The sequence below is a fragment of the Convolutriloba macropyga genome, chromosome 4, assembly GCF_964194025.1.
Source record: "Convolutriloba macropyga chromosome 4, txConMacr16.3, whole genome shotgun sequence".
Lineage (NCBI taxonomy): Eukaryota > Metazoa > Xenacoelomorpha > Acoela > Convolutidae > Convolutriloba > Convolutriloba macropyga.
This window is the reverse complement of record NC_134471.1, coordinates 5171453-5190761: the sequence shown is the minus strand read 5'-3', so window position 1 is coordinate 5190761 and position 19309 is coordinate 5171453. Positions and strand designations below refer to the sequence as shown.

General features: G+C 35.8%; 1 protein-coding gene across 1 annotated transcript in view; it reads left to right on the top strand.

The window, feature by feature from the left end:
* The window catches only part of LOC142337957 (dynein axonemal heavy chain 5-like), a 428573-nt gene that overhangs the window by 205331 nt on the left and 203933 nt on the right, over positions 1 to 19309 (top strand). The window contains exons 22-28 of the mRNA XM_075387590.1: positions 2522 to 2684; positions 3025 to 3226; positions 3563 to 3798; positions 4174 to 4323; positions 4981 to 5118; positions 9333 to 9571; positions 9924 to 10035. Of these exons, the coding sequence (XP_075243705.1) occupies positions 2522 to 2684; positions 3025 to 3226; positions 3563 to 3798; positions 4174 to 4323; positions 4981 to 5118; positions 9333 to 9571; positions 9924 to 10035 (1240 nt within the window). The remainder of the gene's footprint in view (positions 1 to 2521; positions 2685 to 3024; positions 3227 to 3562; positions 3799 to 4173; positions 4324 to 4980; positions 5119 to 9332; positions 9572 to 9923; positions 10036 to 19309) is intronic.

The following is a 19309-nucleotide window of genomic DNA, read 5'->3' as shown; positions in this document are numbered from 1 at the left end:
TTATAGAACAGAGAATATATATGATCCTCGTATAAAATCAAGGAAAGTTTTTATGATGGGTGACCCGGGTATTTTTCCTAAAAATTTATCACTGAATTTGTCCGTGAACAATTGTTGAACATCCTTTGTTGTCGTTCTGTTATCCTGAAACACCCCTAGACTGTTTTCTGTTATACAATTATAAACAACACTTGGCCCTTTGAGGCATGGCTAAACGCGCTGAATGGCTAAACGCGTGAGAAATTTATTTTCCTGTTAAAAAGTTTTTCTTAGAGTTTTTCCAGTTAAAATTTGGGTGAATTTTTCTGCTTGGATACAAAATACATAATTTACGATATCATTTACTGATATTCCTTTCAAAAATTTTTCAGTTAATGTAGAGTTTCTATTTCTCTTAATTTTGTGTCAAATTCTGCTTTTCTTTCAGAAGCTAATTGTTGTGACTGAATAAGGGTTGCAAACTACTTGATTTTTAAAATCTTTGCCATTTAAAAAAAACCTGAATATCTAGTAAACGTTATAACCTGAATGCTCAAAAAGTTGTTCAGGATGACTAAGAAAAGGACGCAGATATATGGATATACCGAATTGAATGTTAGACCATTATTCACACATCGGTGATTCTTAAAGGCTTTTCCAAGTAAACGGCTCATTGCCAAAAATTCGCGATATCAAAAATTGCGTCAAATTATTTTGATCCAAAATTTAAATAAAATTGTCGGTGTAAGTGAACTTTCGGTGTGTTCTGACATAATGGTGATACGCAGATACTAAGCTAATAATTCAAACATTTTGCAAAAATTGTACTGAAAATCGATTTTCAAATTAAAAGCAAACTTTCAAATTGTATTATCAATGTTTTTATTAAAAATTTTCAAGCATTATCTAATTCATTGCCTGCAATTGAAACTACTTAAATATACTATGTGGCGAAATTTTTTTTTGAATGAAAACAATAGCTAAAAGTTCACAGAAGCTTTATGACTGTAATATATTGATAATTTGTTCTTTTTAGGGTAGTTGAAATTTTATATTGTAATTATTTATGGCAATAAAAACAAAAAAACGACAAGAATTGTGTATTGAAATTGAGGGCATCACGAGACATACAGAAAAGCAATTTTATTTTGTTGCAAACTATGCTCAAAATTTCGACCGCGTAGAAGTTTTGCCAAAGTAGCAAAATTTAGGAACTTTTGTACTGTTGATTATTGTGTGCTTTGTTTGATTTTTTTGAGCTATTAAAACAAATCCGCTTGGCCAAGCGTATCACATGCTTTTAATTAGATAAGCCGAGCCAATCGTTCCCCAAAAACATCAGATGTTTTTTTCTTTTATTATGATACACCAATCTTGATATATATCTATATATATATATATATATATATATATATATATATATCTCCTATTAAATAAATTTTTATGATAGCTTTAGATGAAGGAAATCAAAAGTTTTTCTTTAAATTGCATTGAAATAGCTCACTTTTGTTTTATGCTGTCGGTTTTTATCTGATGAAATTTGGTTGCCTATATGAACAAAAACCCTTGATCTTGGGGGTTGGCAAATTATTTATTAAATGGTATTCAAAATAGGGTCAGAGAATTTTTTTCCTATATACCATCGGAATTTTTGAATTGTTTTTGAGCAATATAAAAATTCTTTTGTATAATTTTTGCTCTCTCCAAGCTATTCTCATATCAATCAAATTCTAAAGCTAAGGTGTGATGCGAGTTTCCTGCTTGTGTTTTCTTAATTCTTTTAAATTTCCAATTCTTCTCGTTTTTACTAGGCAATTGCAGCAACTAATTTCTAATTTACGATTATGTTTGGCCAAATCAGACAAGATCTTAAAAATATTTCACATTTTAAGACGGAGAAATTGTAAAGCACATTCAAATGAAGCATTAATTTCTTGAACAATGTCATATTTTTTGAGGTTCGCTCATAACACTGAGGCATTACAGGAAAGGATCCTTATTTAAAACAAGTACTAATAAACATTTAACTTAGATATCAGAAACGCTTGGGTAATCGTTAAGAATGGCGGAATGGTTACAAAAACTTTAAGAAAAAAACGCTGGTTCAGTTGTTGGTGTGATTAAACGGTGGTGTAACTAAAAGTTTAAAAATTGATGTTGACTTTAAGGATCTAGTAAGGATTATAAAATTTGAGATTACCGAACAAAAGCAATGGAGTTTTCGTAAGAAAGCGTCGAAGTTGTCGTTTTAAAACCCAACGTTAACAAGGGTCGGTCAAGTCTATTACGCAGAAATCTTTGTTTCGGTTTCTTGAAATAAATGAACGGTTCTACGTTATCAAAAGATTCTTCGTCAAATAATATCTTTGTTAAAAAAATTAATAGATAAATTCATAAGTAACATTCATAAGTAACATTCATAAGTAAAGTTTATCAATAAACACAAAGTTTTTGTTAATTTTGGCTAAATTAATCATTTTTATCAGCAATAAGTGTATTTTTATTTTCTTCATCCAGAGATCTGTTTTTCTCCAAATTTTAGCGTGGCCAATTCGTGGATTTTCAACAAGACGATAGACGTGGGTGGAGAACACATTCAGATCCAGCAGGCACCCAAAAACTACTACAGGAATGTTGCCGAAATGAACAAGGACGTTGTCAAGCTTGTGTCTCACCTCCAAACGGCTGTTAGCAGCAACAAAAAGGTGAGGAATTCTGTTATTGACCCTAAAAAATTTTGGAGCTGTTAATCATTTCACCTTTTCCTTGTAAAAAAATAATTGTTTTGATTGCCAAGCGGGACACAAACTGATGCTTTTTTGCAGTGATAATGGTTTATTTGAACTCAAACGAGGTTAGACTATCAATTACAGTTTGTTAACATGATTATAAATGTGTTAAAATATTAGTGATCCAGGGTCGTAATCTAGTGGGCGTGGGGGTAATAAATTACAGCGCTGGGTTTATATTACCGTTTCAGGGTGCTTAAATTACAGCTTTGGGAAGGAGGTAAGGAAACTAATTGTCTTAAATTTTTAATGACAGGAGATCCAGTCAGCTTTGGAAGCTTTCCATGAGTTCAAGCATTTGTGGGAGGTTGACAGGACAGAGGACTTGGCCAGATTTGTCGGACAGGATCCGAGTCTGCAGGACTTCAACCTCGAGATCATCAAATACAGACATCTGGAAGATACTGTCAATGACATCCCACATTCAGTCCCAGCTGGACCACTCGCCCTCATGACAGGTTGAAGCAGACAAAATTTTGTTACTTTAAACTTAAAACCTGTCAAAATCAAATTACGAAAATACTATATCTAGTTGAAAATTTTGTTATATTTAGCTGTAACATTTTCCTGGTTGATCTGTTCAGAATTTTTGCAGATAATTTTTTTGAACTGAAGTTTTAAAGCCAGGCAGGTTCGACCTCCGCGTTGTCTTTTATACCGATCTCGTTTTAAATTGTTCGAATTCTTCAAATTACGGAATCGAATCAAATTGACACACCATCATACTGTTTTATATTTAATCTTCTGTCAATATACAATATAGAAAACTGCGACTTACAACTTTTGATGTTCAGAGAAACTGAAACTGGGCATTAAAGTCGAGAACAAGAAGTGGATAGATGAATTAGCCCAGCACTGTAACCTCAAATTCAAGAAAGAGATGGATGCCATCATCACATTCATCGAGGACCAGAACAAGAAGTTGGGAAGGGAGATCAAGGATCTGGATGACATCCGGTTCGCCATGGATTCCCTCAGAGATATTCGGGAGAATGAGATCAGAATCGACATGATGATCACGCCTATTGAGGTCTGTTCTGATTCGAAGTAATCTTGTTTGGTGTCAGGATCCTATTGTACCCAATGGCATTATACCCGATGCCATTATACAAAATGCCAACCTTAATTTACCCAATTAATAAGAATACCAGAGCAACTATTTAGCCAACTATAGAACTAAATGGCCAGTGCTACCTAATGAAACTATCACAATAAAATGAACAATTCAGTAGCTCCACAATTTTATGTACTTGGGCGGGGGGGGGGGGGTGTTGGGGGTGAGGGGTAACAACCCCAATTGATCAAATTTTTTTTTCAGAAGTCTTAATCTCTTATTTTTTGGTGACTCAAATTTTTTATTGTTCTATACTTTGGAACGTATTAAGAATGACGTGATTGGTTGCAGGAGTGTTACGCGATGCTGCAGAGGTACGAGATCCCGGTTGCCAAGGAGGAACTGGACAGGAACGATTCCCTCAACTTCTCTTGGAAGACTCTGAGAGAGAAGGCATTTGACATGCAGTGCCACCTCACTGAGATACAGCCCAACTTCAAGGTCACTGTTTCACACAAGCAACAAATAAGCAATGAATAAACGTTGTTCTTTTCAGAATATTCTAGAACGTTTACTAAAAACGCCATGAAGGGGGCTCTAAGTTACGTGACTCTGATGAAGTCAGTCACTGAGAAAATCTGGAGTTCGTTGAGAACCGGGTGATTAACTCAGTTCGAGATGCAAGTCAAAATTTTGGAGTAACTTTGCTTGAACACTCACACTTAACAAGTTTTAAAAGGTGGCACTATATACAAAAAATCTGGCACTCTAGAATCTTTTTATCTGACAATTTTTATCTTTTCATGAAAAGAGCAGTCTGGAATGTGCGAATTAAAAAAGACAAAATGACAAAAGCAAACAGGCTGTCATGGTCTAAAGCTGCTCTGCTGCAACCACAATTAATTTCATTAATTAATCTAATTAAAAGTTGAACGTAGGTGTTTTAAGATCTGGTTCGTTGCCTGCAGCATTTTTGTCGACGCCTTTGTGTTGGTTCAACGTCGCTGTTGATTACAAAAAAACAAACGGGAATAAAACAATTTGACCGCAAAATTTTGGTATCTGTACATTTTTGGCTCCTTAAATTTACTGGGAGTTGTTTTTAATTTATGATTGTTGTTGCTGGTATATTATTATTGCTGGTATTATTATTTGTAGGGTAACCTGCAAGATCGCGTGTTGGAGTTTACAACAGAGACTGAGCAGTTCTACGGAGACTATGAGAGCAAAGGTCCTCTTAGCCCGGACAAAATGGCCGACCCGAGGGAGGCAGCTACGGCCATGCATATATTCCAGGTTAGTACTAAATGCCCAATTCAATGCAATTCGCCAGTTTATCTATTGTTCTCAACCAAATGTTCTTATTGAGCCAATTTGGGCATGCTGGTTTTTGAGCCAATGTGAGTCTAAATAACTCTAGTCATAAGATTTGTTCTGAGAGCTTAAAATTTTGACCAATTCAAGAATTAGGCATGCATGCTTTTTCGAAAGGCTTCACTGTCTCAAACAGCAACGTTGACCTTTTTGCAAAACCTTTGTCAGAAAAACTTTCAAGTTTTTTTAAACTGTGTCTAATTTGTTCTTTGTTATTGTTCCAACATTTTTTCAAAATGGGGAAATATATATATATATATATATATATATATATATATATATATATATATATATAATATATAGATTTATATATGCGAGGCCACCGTCAGCCTCTCAAACGGCTAGTATTTAGGCGCTCTCATTTTTTTTAAACTTCAAAGAATTTGAATTGTATTGGGGCGCTGTCTTTTTTCGACTCAAAGAGGAGTATTGGAGAAGTCTTTTTGGAGTGAATTATGAATCAGGAAATGAAACACGTGAAAAAATTTGGAGTGATTTTGTTGCTGAACAAAATGAAGAGTGGAGCGAAAAGAGAGTGGTTTTTTGTTCATATCGCTGTTTTCTAGAGAGCGAGAAATTGAGGTGAGAAAAAAAATTCTGTAAGCGAGCTAAACTTTTTGTTCACATGCGGCATTTTAAAGCAGTTTTTTCCATTTTTATTGGTTAAGAGGTTTGGCTATGATTTTGTTTTATTTTTAGGCTGGTTTCGGTAGCGGTTTGAAGTTTTCTGGAAATTAATTTGATATTTATGCTAATTTGGAGGTTTTTCCTGTATTTTGCTGATTTTTGGTCTAATTTTTGCAATTTTTGACGATTGTTTTGTTTTACTTTCTCAAATGGGTATTGAAAAGACCCCTATTACCTGAGCAATTTTCAGATAAAAATTGGTTATAGTTATGTGGATATGAAAATTTTTTGAGGAGAAATATGAAAAAAATGGCGAAAATTGGGCCTATTTTCCTTATTTTTTTGCAGTTTTTATTTTCAGACAAGTTTCTCAGCCTACTATGACTTGCTTATTGCTTTGCGAGCATCTGGATACCCTATAGGCTGAACGGATTTTTTGTTTGGATTGAGGTGTTTTGTTATATTAAAATATTTTAAAACTTTTTTCAGGTTTTTAGTCCAAGTTGTTTGTAAGAGCTTATTTTGTTTCATGATTTGTCTTTCTTCAGGTATTTATTAAAAATTCTCATAAGATGTTTTCTTGTTTCTCATCATATTTTAACATTTGATTTGTTTGTTTTTATTTATTGTATTATGGTATTATTTCAAGATAATCATAAATTAGTGGAGGCACGTTTTGTCTGATGAGTAGATGCATGGCATTTAAGTGGATTTCCACTTCGAGTCGTTTCCGGAATTCCTCCGGCTAGGTTTTTTTTTTCAGTTCTGTAAACACATTTTCATGATTTGTGCAGTCAAATTGGAGTAGTGATTATTGTCACACCGAAACAGGAAGTGGAGCGAAAAAGCTAGCGTGAAAAATTTTTGCTGGTAGACTGAGAAAACGGTGTTTGAACAGAAATTCGCTTTGTCGCAATTGGTTTTTTGTTCACATGCGGCAATTTCACTTTGATTTTTATTGTTTTTTCCAATTTTTTGGGAGCGGATTGTTTTTCGAAATGGTTCTCCAATGCATTCATAGTTCATTCTAGGCCTAGTTTGTTGTTTGAAACAAATTTTTATTTCTCCCTAGTGGTTTTTTGTTCACATGCGGCATTTTGACATTGATTTTCTGTTTTTGTAAATTTTTTTAATCAGTTTTTTTAGAAATAGTATTCCCAATTCACTCGTAGTCCAGTCCGTTCAAGGTCTTTTTTTGTTTAGTCAATGAAAATTCTCAGAATTGTACGTCATGACTTGTCCTGCTATGTTTCTTTAAATTCGCTTTACCTTTTGATCACGTTTTTTGTTTTACATAAGTCACGACTTTCACGTTTGACTTCTTACTGACTTCAATCGCTGTTTCAACTCAATGGATATTAAATTTTTTCAAGCATTGAATTACGTAATTTAGTGAATACGATCAATGTCAAAAGAGCAAAATCAAAAGAAATGGGATAAACCGGTAAAGCCCGGTCATTAAGTCTGTTTGAATTAGGTTATCAAAATTCATAAGAGCGATTGCTAGCTGATATTAGTGTTAAGCTTAATACCCTTCAGTTTAGAAGCTGAAGTAAGTATTGGATTAGAATCAAAATGAAACTGCACACTGAATTAGAACGAATTTTTAAACTTTTAAACAATTTTTATCTCTTCTTGCTTTTTTTTTCTGTTTCCACCTCGATGCGCGTCTAGCGCTTCAACGGTCCCTACTTTCCGGCAGTCTGCCGGCTAAGTTAATTTTTTGCTTAAAAATTGCAGCGCAAAAAAAGAGAAACATCATTTGGTAGCCATTACAGGCTACCTTTCATTTTTATTAAAAACTGCAAAAATTTTATTAAATTTGAAACCATTAGAATTTTCTTTGACAATATGTTTAGTAAGGTATTTGAATATGAGAAAATTTGAGCTTAGTTTGTGGGTGGAAACTAGTTTCAGGGATAAAAAGTTTTAAACAAATTGCAATCTTGACTTGATATGCCTGGCAGCAGTTTGCTTGGTATTCAAAACCAAAGATCATTCAAATTTTACTACTGTGATCAAATAACGTGCCTTCTATAAAAACATGTGACAAAATAATAGTGTGAAAAATAGCTGCAATATTTTTCCTAACTGATATAAGAAATTAGGGTCTCTCCATTGTAAACCCCCATCATAGAGATCATATAACGTATAGCCTCCCAACCATTGGTTTAAGATTGTATAGGGGACACTAATGGGAAAGACCCAAAAATTTTAAACCAGGCAATTCTCGAGAACTAAAGCTAGAGGAAGAAAAAGGACAATGAGAAATTTTTTCACGTTGTTGAACTGTTTTAATAACAACTGTTTTTCACTTTTTTTAACCCCCTGGTCTTTTCAAGAAAGAACATTTGAGATAAGTGGTCTCTGACAGTTTTAATAAATCTCAAAACGATAATGCAAATACATGCGAAAACAACAGGCTTGAACACGCCTCGTAAAAGAGCTTGGTAAATGATTGGTTAGTAAAAACCGTCCGTCAGGTTTCAGTTGGACAACTTTTTACAAATACTTGACAAACAGTTTTTCTGTCAACCTCTTTTCTACTACCAACTATAGCAAGTTATTTCTTGGAAGTACTAAAATTTGAGCAGCATTGTCCAAGGAACCGCCATGACGATAAATATTTAAAACACATATAAACCACAAACTGGAAATAAAATTTAAACCATTAAAAAATTCTCAGCGGTGAAAAGGTATCCATTTTTAAGACTGCTTTCGGCACCAAAAATTCCACAATAGTTATTGATTATTAATTTGTATCTCGGGATGAGTAATTTGAAATTATTTTAAACTGGTGTTTAAATGGAGTTGAATGCAGTATTGCAAGTAACATATATAAGTAGTGAAAAAATACAAGAGAAATAAAAATGTAATGAAATTTGTAACGCACTTTATTATCTTACAAGAACTGAATCCTGATTTTCGCAAAAGGTGAGTTCAACGATTGCCTACTGCTTTTTGTCTGCGTTTTTTAATGTTTTAACCTCTTCGATTACCTGTGATCAATGATTATTCTGTTTTGTGCTATTTGGGCCATTAAAAAATTATGTTAATCCATTTGAGAAATGATGTATCTACTGCATACAACTTATTCATAATTTAATCTTTATTAGTTAAGCTTAAGCGTATTTGAAAAATGAAAAGACAAGAATTTTTTAAAGTTTAAAGCTGTAATCGTCAATTTTTCTGAAAAAGTTCTTCTAAAAGTTTCTTTCTAAATGTCTCTTTAACAATCGGCCCAATGTTTCAAGCGCTTTTCTATGATACCACTTTTGCATCTCTCTGCGAAAGATGTCGGTTGGCTAAAATTGATTACAATGAAGTCAGGCTGCTATGAAATTTCTAAGCTCCCTGTAAGTTTAGAGATTGAGAACCGTAAATTCAAAGGTGGCTCAATTTATGTCAATCGCAAATCTAAAAGGAATCTTTTTTCAAAAATCAGAAAAGTTTTCATATTTTTAACTGGGTCTAATTTATCCTTTTTCTTACATTGAAACTTGTTGCAGAACCGATTTGATGCCTTGAAACGATCCTACGAGACATACCACAGGGGTGAACAACTATTCGGACTCCCCCAAACTGAATTTCCTCGGCTTCTGGCTATCGAGAAGGAACTTAAACTCCTCAGCCGACTTTACACTCTATACGAGAGTGTCATGGACTGCATTGACAAGTACAAAGAGAAGCTCTGGGCGGATCTGAACGTCGAGGAGTTCGGAAACGAGTTGACAGAGTTCCAAAACAGGTTCGAATCCCTTTGGTGTCAATAAATTTTTTTCACAGAGTTGTCATTTTTCTTCAAATCTAGTTTATTGACTTTTGTAGCTTCTGAAGTTGCCGCTGTAACTGATAAAGTGATGTAATTCAGCATGTTCAACTTTATTTTGAATATTTTTTTTCACGAAGTATTACACTTTAAAAAATTTCAAAAATAGTTCAAATTTCGTCCCGGGCTCATTACAAAATAGACTCAAATTGAATTAGAGATTAAAGAAACAAAATTATTTTTAGCAAAATCATTTTTCTTAATACATTATTTTTCATTCTTTAATAAAATAATGAAAACAGACATTATCCATTGACTTTTTTGCTGACAGGTGTCGCAAACTTCCGAAGGGTCTGAAGGACTACGCAGCCTTTGAGGAGCTGAAGAGGAAACTGGATGAGTTCACAGAGCTGGTTCCTCTTTTGGAACAGATGGCAAATAAGGTTAGTAAGCTTGTCTAATGTTCTCAAGTCCTAAAACCTTATTTGAAGATTTAGTTCGCAAAAGTTGGTCACAAAACGGGAAGGATTTTAAACATTTCTAGACCATTTTTTTAACGGCTGAAGGAGTAAAAACAAACGTGCAATTAGATCAGTGTTGGACATTACTAATTACAATATCAATTTTGAAATGAAGATCAAATAAGTCAATACTCACACCGTCAAGATCTTACCAATTTCACCGCATTCACTGCTGATCTCACACATGTTTAACACTTTTTTCCAAGCGGCGAATTTATGTAATATCACCACTAAGTTACGTGTTGAATTTATGCAATTTCACCGCATTCACCGTTTATCTCACATAATGTTGACACTTTTTTCCAAGCGGTGAATTTATGTAATTTCACCACTAAGTTACGTGGTGAATTTATGCAATTTCACCGCATTCACCGTTTATCTCACATAATTTTGACACTTTTTTCGAAGCGCTAAATTTATGTAATTTCACCGCTAACAGGCGATAAAGTATTTTTCACCGCCTGATTTTTGTAGTTTCACCGCATTCACCGCTTATCTTACAAAATGTATCGCATTCACTGCTTATCTTACATAATTTTGCGTTGAATGGCGGTGACACCTCGACCCGGGAATGCATCGCACTTTTTGTTAGGAAAGGTAAGATCTGAAGCGCCTTAACAAGGATGCACCAAGTTTCATTCCACAGGGAATATATAACTGATGAGGACAACCCTACCTTTTGCATTGGGAAGGACAACCCAACCCGATACATGCGCTATGACAACCCAACCTTTTGCATGGGATAGGACAACCCAACCTCCTGAGGACAACCCTACCTTTTGCATTGGGAAGGACAACCCAACCCGATACATGCGCTATGACAACCCAACCTTTTGCATGGGATAGGACAACCCAACCTTTTACATGCAGGGACAGCTCCCTTCCGGCCGAATTATTATCCAAACCTATTCCCCCTCCATTTCCCGCTTTTGAAGGAATTATTCAGTTTATGCCGAATTATTATCCAAACATTTCCCCCCTCCTTTGAGGGAATTATTTATTTTTATCAAAGAGTGAAATATTTAGACTTATCAGAAAGACTGGATTTAAACTGTGAATTTACTGTAGAACCAAATCACGCAATTTGCTCAAATCTAGCAATTGAAATTTAGCTAAACAACACAAACTTGGGTTGAGAAATTGAACCAAAACTGAACACAAAATCTGTACAATTGAAAGGTTACAAATCACGACAAAACGCGTTGTTACTGAAACCAGTGTTAAGCACGGGTAGGTTAGAGTTTTGAAATGGGTTTTGAACAAAAATTGAGCCATTTTTAACGAAAAATTACAACAAAATTAGCACAAAATGAAAGAAAAAATGCAAATATTTAAATCTTTTGAATTGTCATAGGGAAAATATATACAAACGGGGATAAAACAGAGTAGGTTAAACAGTTTTAATTGAAATATAAGTCATAAAACACAATCTTAACAATTACAGACGTAAAAATAAGGCTGAAAATTGCTGTTTTTTATGTGCGTCGACCCCTTTTACGCGGTGGTATTGCTTCTTCCTCCTCCGAATCGGTTATTTCTCTTCCGTCCTCAGATTCAACAGCTTCATAATCTATGAATGGACAATTGATTGGAGATTCTTCGTCAATTACTGCCTCGAAATCGACATTATCGTCACTATCCAAGTCCGATTCGTTTATTATTCTGTTGAATCCGGGATCAGGTGGCTCCCAACTTTCAAGGGCAGGATCGGGTGGCTGCCAACTTTCAGTAGAAGCAGGGAGCGTGCTGTCCGACTCATTATCCGTTTCCCATTCTTCCCCAAAGAGATCCTCGATTTCATCTTGCATCGGTGCATCCCACTCTGGATCACTTTCAAGATCAGTGGCTTCAATTGCGTCGGCATGACCGTACGGCAAAGTTTTTATACCGCCCTCAAGAATGAAACGTTTGTCATCGAAGGGACTCAGGGACAGTTTATTAATTGAAACAGTCTGTAGAACGTGACGGTCTAACACAATTCTGTTGTTCGGTGTTCGTAAGGTAGATGAGAGGAACAGAGCGTCTTTGTATTTCTGGTGGGTTAATTGTTCCCTGGCAGCTCTGGTAACACCTTTTGCAGAGATTTTTCGGGAATCTAAATACAAAAAAGTTGCGAGAAGTTTTATCAATTTGTCCTCAGAAAGTTTTTCAAAGAAATGCTTGCTTGCTTCTCTTAAAGTTTAGTGTGATGTATGTGTGATAATGACTAACCATAATAACACCAAAGTTATAAATGAACATAAATCTGTTTTACCTGTTGAAGTTATGGAAAATAACTTCGGCTTCAGCGAAACAAACTCGTCGATGAGTTTTCCGGCGAATTCATCTTTGTATTTGAGAACGACGAGTTTGTTGTTGTTGTTGAAAAGTTGATGCTCCTTGGGGTAATTTGAAAAATCAAACTCCGACAAAATATTGGGTTTTGCTGCTAATTCCTTGTAGAAATCGTCAGATCGAATATTTTATAAAAGACTGTCTGTGTCAGAATATAGCAGGCGACAATCAAAATGCGGCTTCATTATATTATAGTGAAACCTATACATTTGAAATTTAGCTAATTCTAGAATTGTCGCGCCAACAATTGTTGGCTTATCCCAAAAGATTCTCTTTGGGTCGTGCGTGATAGCAGCTAAATTTTCGCCGAAAATTTTGAATGTCTTGAAGGTAAAGCGTGAGACATTCTGGAGCACTTGATCTGCATTCTGCGCTAAGGTAAGTTTCAATCTCCTTCTTTTTGACTCACAGGTTTTACCATAAGCGCTATTGTTCATAAGTTTGAACAAATTTTCTTCGAATTTATTCCGCGCGGTCTGTCTTTTTTCCGTGTTTAATCTGATATATGGCTCCATCCAGTTTTCTTGTGAAAATTGGAGCACGCGATGTACTCTGTCAACAACCAGACCGAGTTGTACATAAAGTTGAAGATTCCGGTAATGGAGCGTGTACCGCTTTTTGTCCGTAACGGTTTGTAGTAACTTGGGGACAGATGACCGCGGCATGTTGACATTGAACTTCAACTCTCTCTGGTAAGTGCTCAACCACTCATCGGGTACTATTTCCTTTGTTGGCGCGAGAGGGAAATCACGATGGAGGTCTCGTATATTGTTTGGGTACGTCAAATCTACTTCAAGGATGTAACCTATGGGAGAATCAGTCGGTGTATTGAGTACCTGCTCGAGTGGGACTTCCACCAGCAAAAAGTCACCAACGGGTAGATGTTCTGTTTTCATGATGCCACCATACAGGTTGTTAGCATCTACCAAGAAACCAAAAGTAGACTCGAGCGCACTGTTATAATTCTCCATGTACTTGTTGTTCGCCTTGAAGTAACGTTCATCGTACACCGAGGCGAGACCTCCTCTAATCATATTTTCAACAATTTCCAGATGTTCTCGATTTGTCAACAATTGAATATTGGCCCGGCAAATTTTGAGAAATGCATCACCAGCGAGGTTTGAGGCACTGTAGTGATGTGCACAGTCCAGTCCATAGGTGTTCATACACAGTCTCCGAAATTCTTCAAACACGCACGCAAGCAAAAGTGTATCGCACTTCAGATATAAGTTATGGTAGTCTTCAAGGTTACGACATTGGAAAGTCTCGAAAACAGTTTTTGCTTTTTGTAGTTCCTCTGTAATTTGCAATTTTCCATTGTCTAAGCTGTTTTTCCACTTTTCGAGTGGGGGAAGTTCTGTTTCTGCGAACTTTGAACGGTCAGTCATGTACGAATAGGGGTATATTCCTTTCTCTTTAATCGAACTTAGAGCATCAACTGACTGATCGCTATCGAACATTGAATCGAAAAATGCGAAAGCCGAAGTGGGTAGGTTAGCAACTAACTTTTCAAGGGATGTAGTTAAAAACTTGAAAGAATCGATGAAACGTAAATATTCGTAAATTTTTCTGACTTTTCCATCTCTCCCCGTGACTGTTTTGATTAGGACACCGAACGTCATCGATATATACTTCTCATCTGTAGATGGGATGACGTTTATTGTTGTTGATGGCTCAATTTCTCGAAGTGCCAAGCATACGTGGTGAAGGTCGTAGTTAGCGATGTTGTGACCAATTACGGGAGTGAAATTGATTGTGCGTCTTATCCAGTTGCACTTTTCATGTGCAAAACCGAGGAAATCCCCGCGGTGGTGGCAATGGTCCAACACTTTTGTATCTTCGGGTCCGAAAGGTTCTTCACATATCCAACAGTCAACTATACTACTTCGATTTGGTACTTGTTGTCCCAAATATATCGGAAAGCGTCTCTTTGAATAGTATACTTCTCGCGCCATCTCATGTAGTTTTTTAATGAAATTTGTCATGCAGTTTTCGGAGCTGTCGATAACGAATTCTTTTGGTGTTGAAAAACCGTTCTCAATCAAAGTTAGAGCAAAGCCGGAGGGTATGTGTTGTTCGATAACTTCAGTTGAAGACGCGTCCGGATTAGCTGGACAAGATGAGACTGGCATTAGGAACGACTCAAAGTCGAAGTAAATAGTAAATGGAGCAAACCATCGGGCCTTAAAATTTTTGAACCGGAAAGAATTTTTATCATCGCCGGGCATCTTTATTGTTGCTGGTGCATGGTTTCGACATGCATCATCGTGAACTTGACGTTGCTCTTCAGAGTGGGAAAAAGCGAAACAGTTCCTGCATAGACTCAAGCTGTTTGTGAACTGTTTTTCTTTCACAGTGCATACCAGTTTAATGAGGTTATTGATAAGAACATAATGATGTACATCTTCGTTAAACAGGTGTAGAAGATCCATCGTTGGTTCGATGTTTCTATTATTAGAAACGTACATAGGAAGGAGGTCTCCTTTTGAAAATTGAAATACATTGACCTGCACGTCATTCGAACTGATGTATATCGTGAAAGCCCATGGGCATAGAAAACTCACCACGGGGTTTGGTAGCCTCAGGTTTCCTATATGTAGCCGGGTTAGTCAATTGTGTTCTGATGTCTCGGGAAGGGTCAGCTAAGTTTGGTCCGTGCAGTTCGTGGTACCATGCGGTGTAGCAGTGGTTGAAACATTCGAAATCATCATGGTTGCGTATATTCAGTAAATACCGTTGATTGCGAAGACAGAGGGGCAGTTCAATAAAAGATGAACCACGTATTGGCGAAAATTTAGCGAATTTTAAATCTACCCACAGAATTTTTTGAAGAATCCAACCACTTCCATTAGATGCGAACACGAAGAGGACAGTAAGCATCTTTTCCACCATGTGAAAAAACGTTTCGTTAGACAATCGATGATGAACAGGTGTCATTTCAGAATTGGCGTAGATATCAATATCTGATGCTTCTCCGTTGTCGCGCGCTTCTTTATGAAGTGATAGTTTCGCACTGAATTGAACTTTTTGTGGACCTTCGTTCAATGTTTTTTGTTCTATAATGTCACTGATTTCATCTCTCTGAGCAGTCATGAAATCGAGAAGGCCAACATTGTTGTTACTATCTACAATACGATAAGACTGGAGACTCTTTCTAAAGGCTGACTCTGTGAGGGTACCTCGTTGTTGTTGTTGTTGTTGTTGTTGTTGTTGTTGTTGTTGTTGTTGCTGTTGTTCTTCTTGTTGTTGTTGTTGTTGTTGTTGTTGTTGTTGTTGTTGTTGTCCCTGTTGATGAACAATTGGATTGACAACTCTCGAGTTGTCAAGAACAGGTAACACGTGTTGTTATCTGATGTGTTCGTTAAACGAGTTTTTGTCGTTGAAAGCAAGATTACAATAATGACAAAGATTTGTATATCTGCCGTGGCAGTCAGAGAGGTGACTTTGAATTTCAGATAATTGACGGCGAGTAACTGGACAAATTGAACAGCGGTATACGGGTATACCTTTCTCGTCAGCATGAACAGTGCGTTCATGACGAGCACGGTTACAAATGTTGCTGTAAACGTTGTCACAAAAGTTACACTTTTCTGGCATTTTCAAGATAATTTTGAACAAACGGTTTCTCAATGCAAGAGTTTTCAAATATGGCTGATTTCAATCTTAGCTCACTGTTATGCTGTGCAAAGTTTGAAAGTTTGCGCGCGCAAATTTGAATTTGAAATTAGCCAATCAAATTGAAGTAAACTTGAAAGCGCGCCAAAAATCAAATTCAAACTTAAAAATGACTATCACTCAGTCAAAGCAGAGACAGAAGTTAAACAACCAAAAAAATGGTTTAAAAAGCATGCAGATTGAATGTACCTTCCATTTTAATTGTTTTAATATACAATTAAAAATAACTTTAGTAAAAGTTGAAAATTTCGAAATTGATAAAGTTCTTGTTACATGTCGCGGAAGCTTGCATGCTAAGGAGCATATAAAGGCATCTACACTAAGGGTCTATATTAAGGTATATCATACAAGAAAACAAGTCCTGGAGTCACCAAGGCTATCATGAAACATCAGTTGAAACTGCATCGAAAGCCGAGTTTTTTCAGAAGTCTTTAACCTCTAAATAAAGGACTTTACCAGGGGTTCATGTGTTGGCAAATACGACTGAGAAGCACAGGAGGACCTCTTTGTTGATAGAGTGTTCCTATATGAAACTTTTGTGTAACCAATTGAAAGAAAACATCACTTTTTTTTAAATTTTTCAATTTTTTTGATCAAAAGGATTAAGGGGATTAGGCTTTTTCTCCAAGAATAAAGAAAAACGTTATACGTATGTTACTTCATCAGCTCTCTAACAGGTTCCCATTACAGAAAAACTTCTGTTTAGTTAGGGTAAAAACGTCTCCTTCATGTTAAAAAATGGCATTTTTTCACTTTTAGGGATTAAGAGGGATTAACTAAAATAACAAAAGAAAAAATGCAAAAAAAACTATGTTGCAGTAACTTTTTTAACCTGGAACTTCTGAGATCTTTGATAGCGGGCAATCTTTGACAATTGTCCATCGTATGAGCCTATCCCCGTTTATTTGAGATAAATTTTTCATTGCTTTCGGATCATTACAAAAAAATATTTTGTTATTTTTTTAAAAATTGTTGAAAAAAAGACTGTTTTTGATAGAAATATGGTACCTGTTACAGCGATCAATAGCACACTACTCATTGGAATCATCGCTAAGTCACTCTCGTTTTGGATGATCATGAGTTTCAGCTGATATAAAGCAAAAAAAAAAGTTTTTTTGATTTCAAGAAAAACGGTCAAAATATTTATGCAAAGAACACAAGTTTGAAAGTTTTAAACTTTTGTTTAGTGAAAACAGTAAAAGAAAAAACACTGGACCAATCTCACTGGAATTTCAATGCTGGTAAAAGCTCCTTGTTTTACCACAAAACCACCAGAATTACAATTTCAGTTGTTAACCACTTTTTGTTGAATTTTAGATTCGCTCTTAATATTCAAAGTTTTTTTTTGCAAATTTTTCCTCCAAACAAGAGCTTTTCACTGCAAACCTAATTGAAGCACCTATTTGTTGAAGCACCTAATTAAACCTATTTGTTTAATGACCTTGCTCAACCAAATACAATTTCCTCAAAGTGCAGTGTTCTTTTGGGACATGTTTGAACTTGTTCAATTCCTTATGAAAAGGTTGAAGATCTTTATTGTGAATTAAATCTATATCAAAAAATGTACAAAGGCAATCAACACAATTGAATAAATGTCAGATACACAATTGAATGAATGTCATATACACAATTATTGAGCAATCTAAAGCACGCATATATTTATAGTTTTAGTTTTAAATATCAAATATATCCATCAGGTTGCTTTCTGGTCTTCAATTTTTAGGAGCAGCACAAACTTGCGGTGTCTCACCGCTTTCCGGCGTTTCAAATAGGGCTGAATTCGATTGCTGTGGGGTATGAAAGCTTGTCCCGGATAAAATGTTCAAGTCGAAATCTTGATTTCCGTTGCAAAACTTTTCTTGATAACTTTTACTGATTTCCGCAAACAGGGATGGGCTAGGAGTCGGTGTAACTGTAGGACTAGGGTCCACTGCAGGCGTCACTGGCACACTTGTGAGACTGGTGGGAGAATCGGGCGCAGACTTGAGTCCCCACATATCTGCTAATTCGTCGCATGCTCGATAAACTCCGAGTTGATTTTCACAAAGTGGAACACACTCACAATCGTAGCGATAGAATATCCTCCGCACTTCGTCTGTCAAGGTATCAACATCGTGATTTTCGAAAGCAGGCGTAGTTTTGGGAGACAATAACCCACCCGAAGTAATAATGCTGCTCTCTGAAGGCTCCGTTTTGTTAGGTAGAGCTGCAATTGCATTGATAAAGAGTTTTGGAATTAGACAATGCTGGTATACTGTCCAAACATCGCCAATTTTTTTCTGTTGAATCAAGACGACAAAGTTTTCGTACAAAGTCTGATAAACAAGAGTTCGTTCTCGGGAAATTGCAGATTCAGAAAGAATTTTTACAGACATTATAACGATCAAAATATAACACTAGTTTCAAGTAGAGAGTGAAATTGTTTAGCAAGAGGAACCAAAAGGTTTCAAGTAGAGATTGACTGTTTAGCAAGAAGAACCAAAGGAAATGAACGCAATAATTTTAGTGGTGCAAATACGTTTTTAACACAACGCTTATCTAGGATCACATTTGTTTTTAATTTCTAATTAATATAACGTAGAAACCAAGTTAACTTTGCATTGCATTTCTTATCTAGGTTAACAACTGTTTTGAATTACTAATACTGTGCATTCCCACTAAATTCAACGTTTTATTCACGTCACACCTAGGGTGACATCTGTTTTTAATTTTCATGTGTTATAACGTTATAACCAGTTGAATTATATTGGTTTCAATTCTTATCTAGGTTAACATCTGTTTTGAATTTTCTGCACGTTCACGCTAAATTCAACCTGTGGTCGTCACACCTAGGGTCACATTTGTTTTTAATTTTCATGTGTTATAACGTTATAACCAGTTGAATTATATTGGTTTCAATTCTTATCTAGGTTAACATCTGTTTTGAATTTTCTGCACGTTCACGCTAAATTCAACCTGTGGTCGTCACACCTAGGGTCACATCTGTTTCAGTTTTTGTGGTACCACCAACCATTTCAGTAGGGAAACCTTATCTAAGGTCACATCTGAAATTAATTATGCAATCCAATGTGAATGCAAGAGACAGAATCAAGTACGCCATAGGCGTACTTGACTCTGTATTCACATGTCAGCTGGATTTAATGAGACAAAATGACTACACTGGTTTAATCCCAACTTGCCGCCGCCA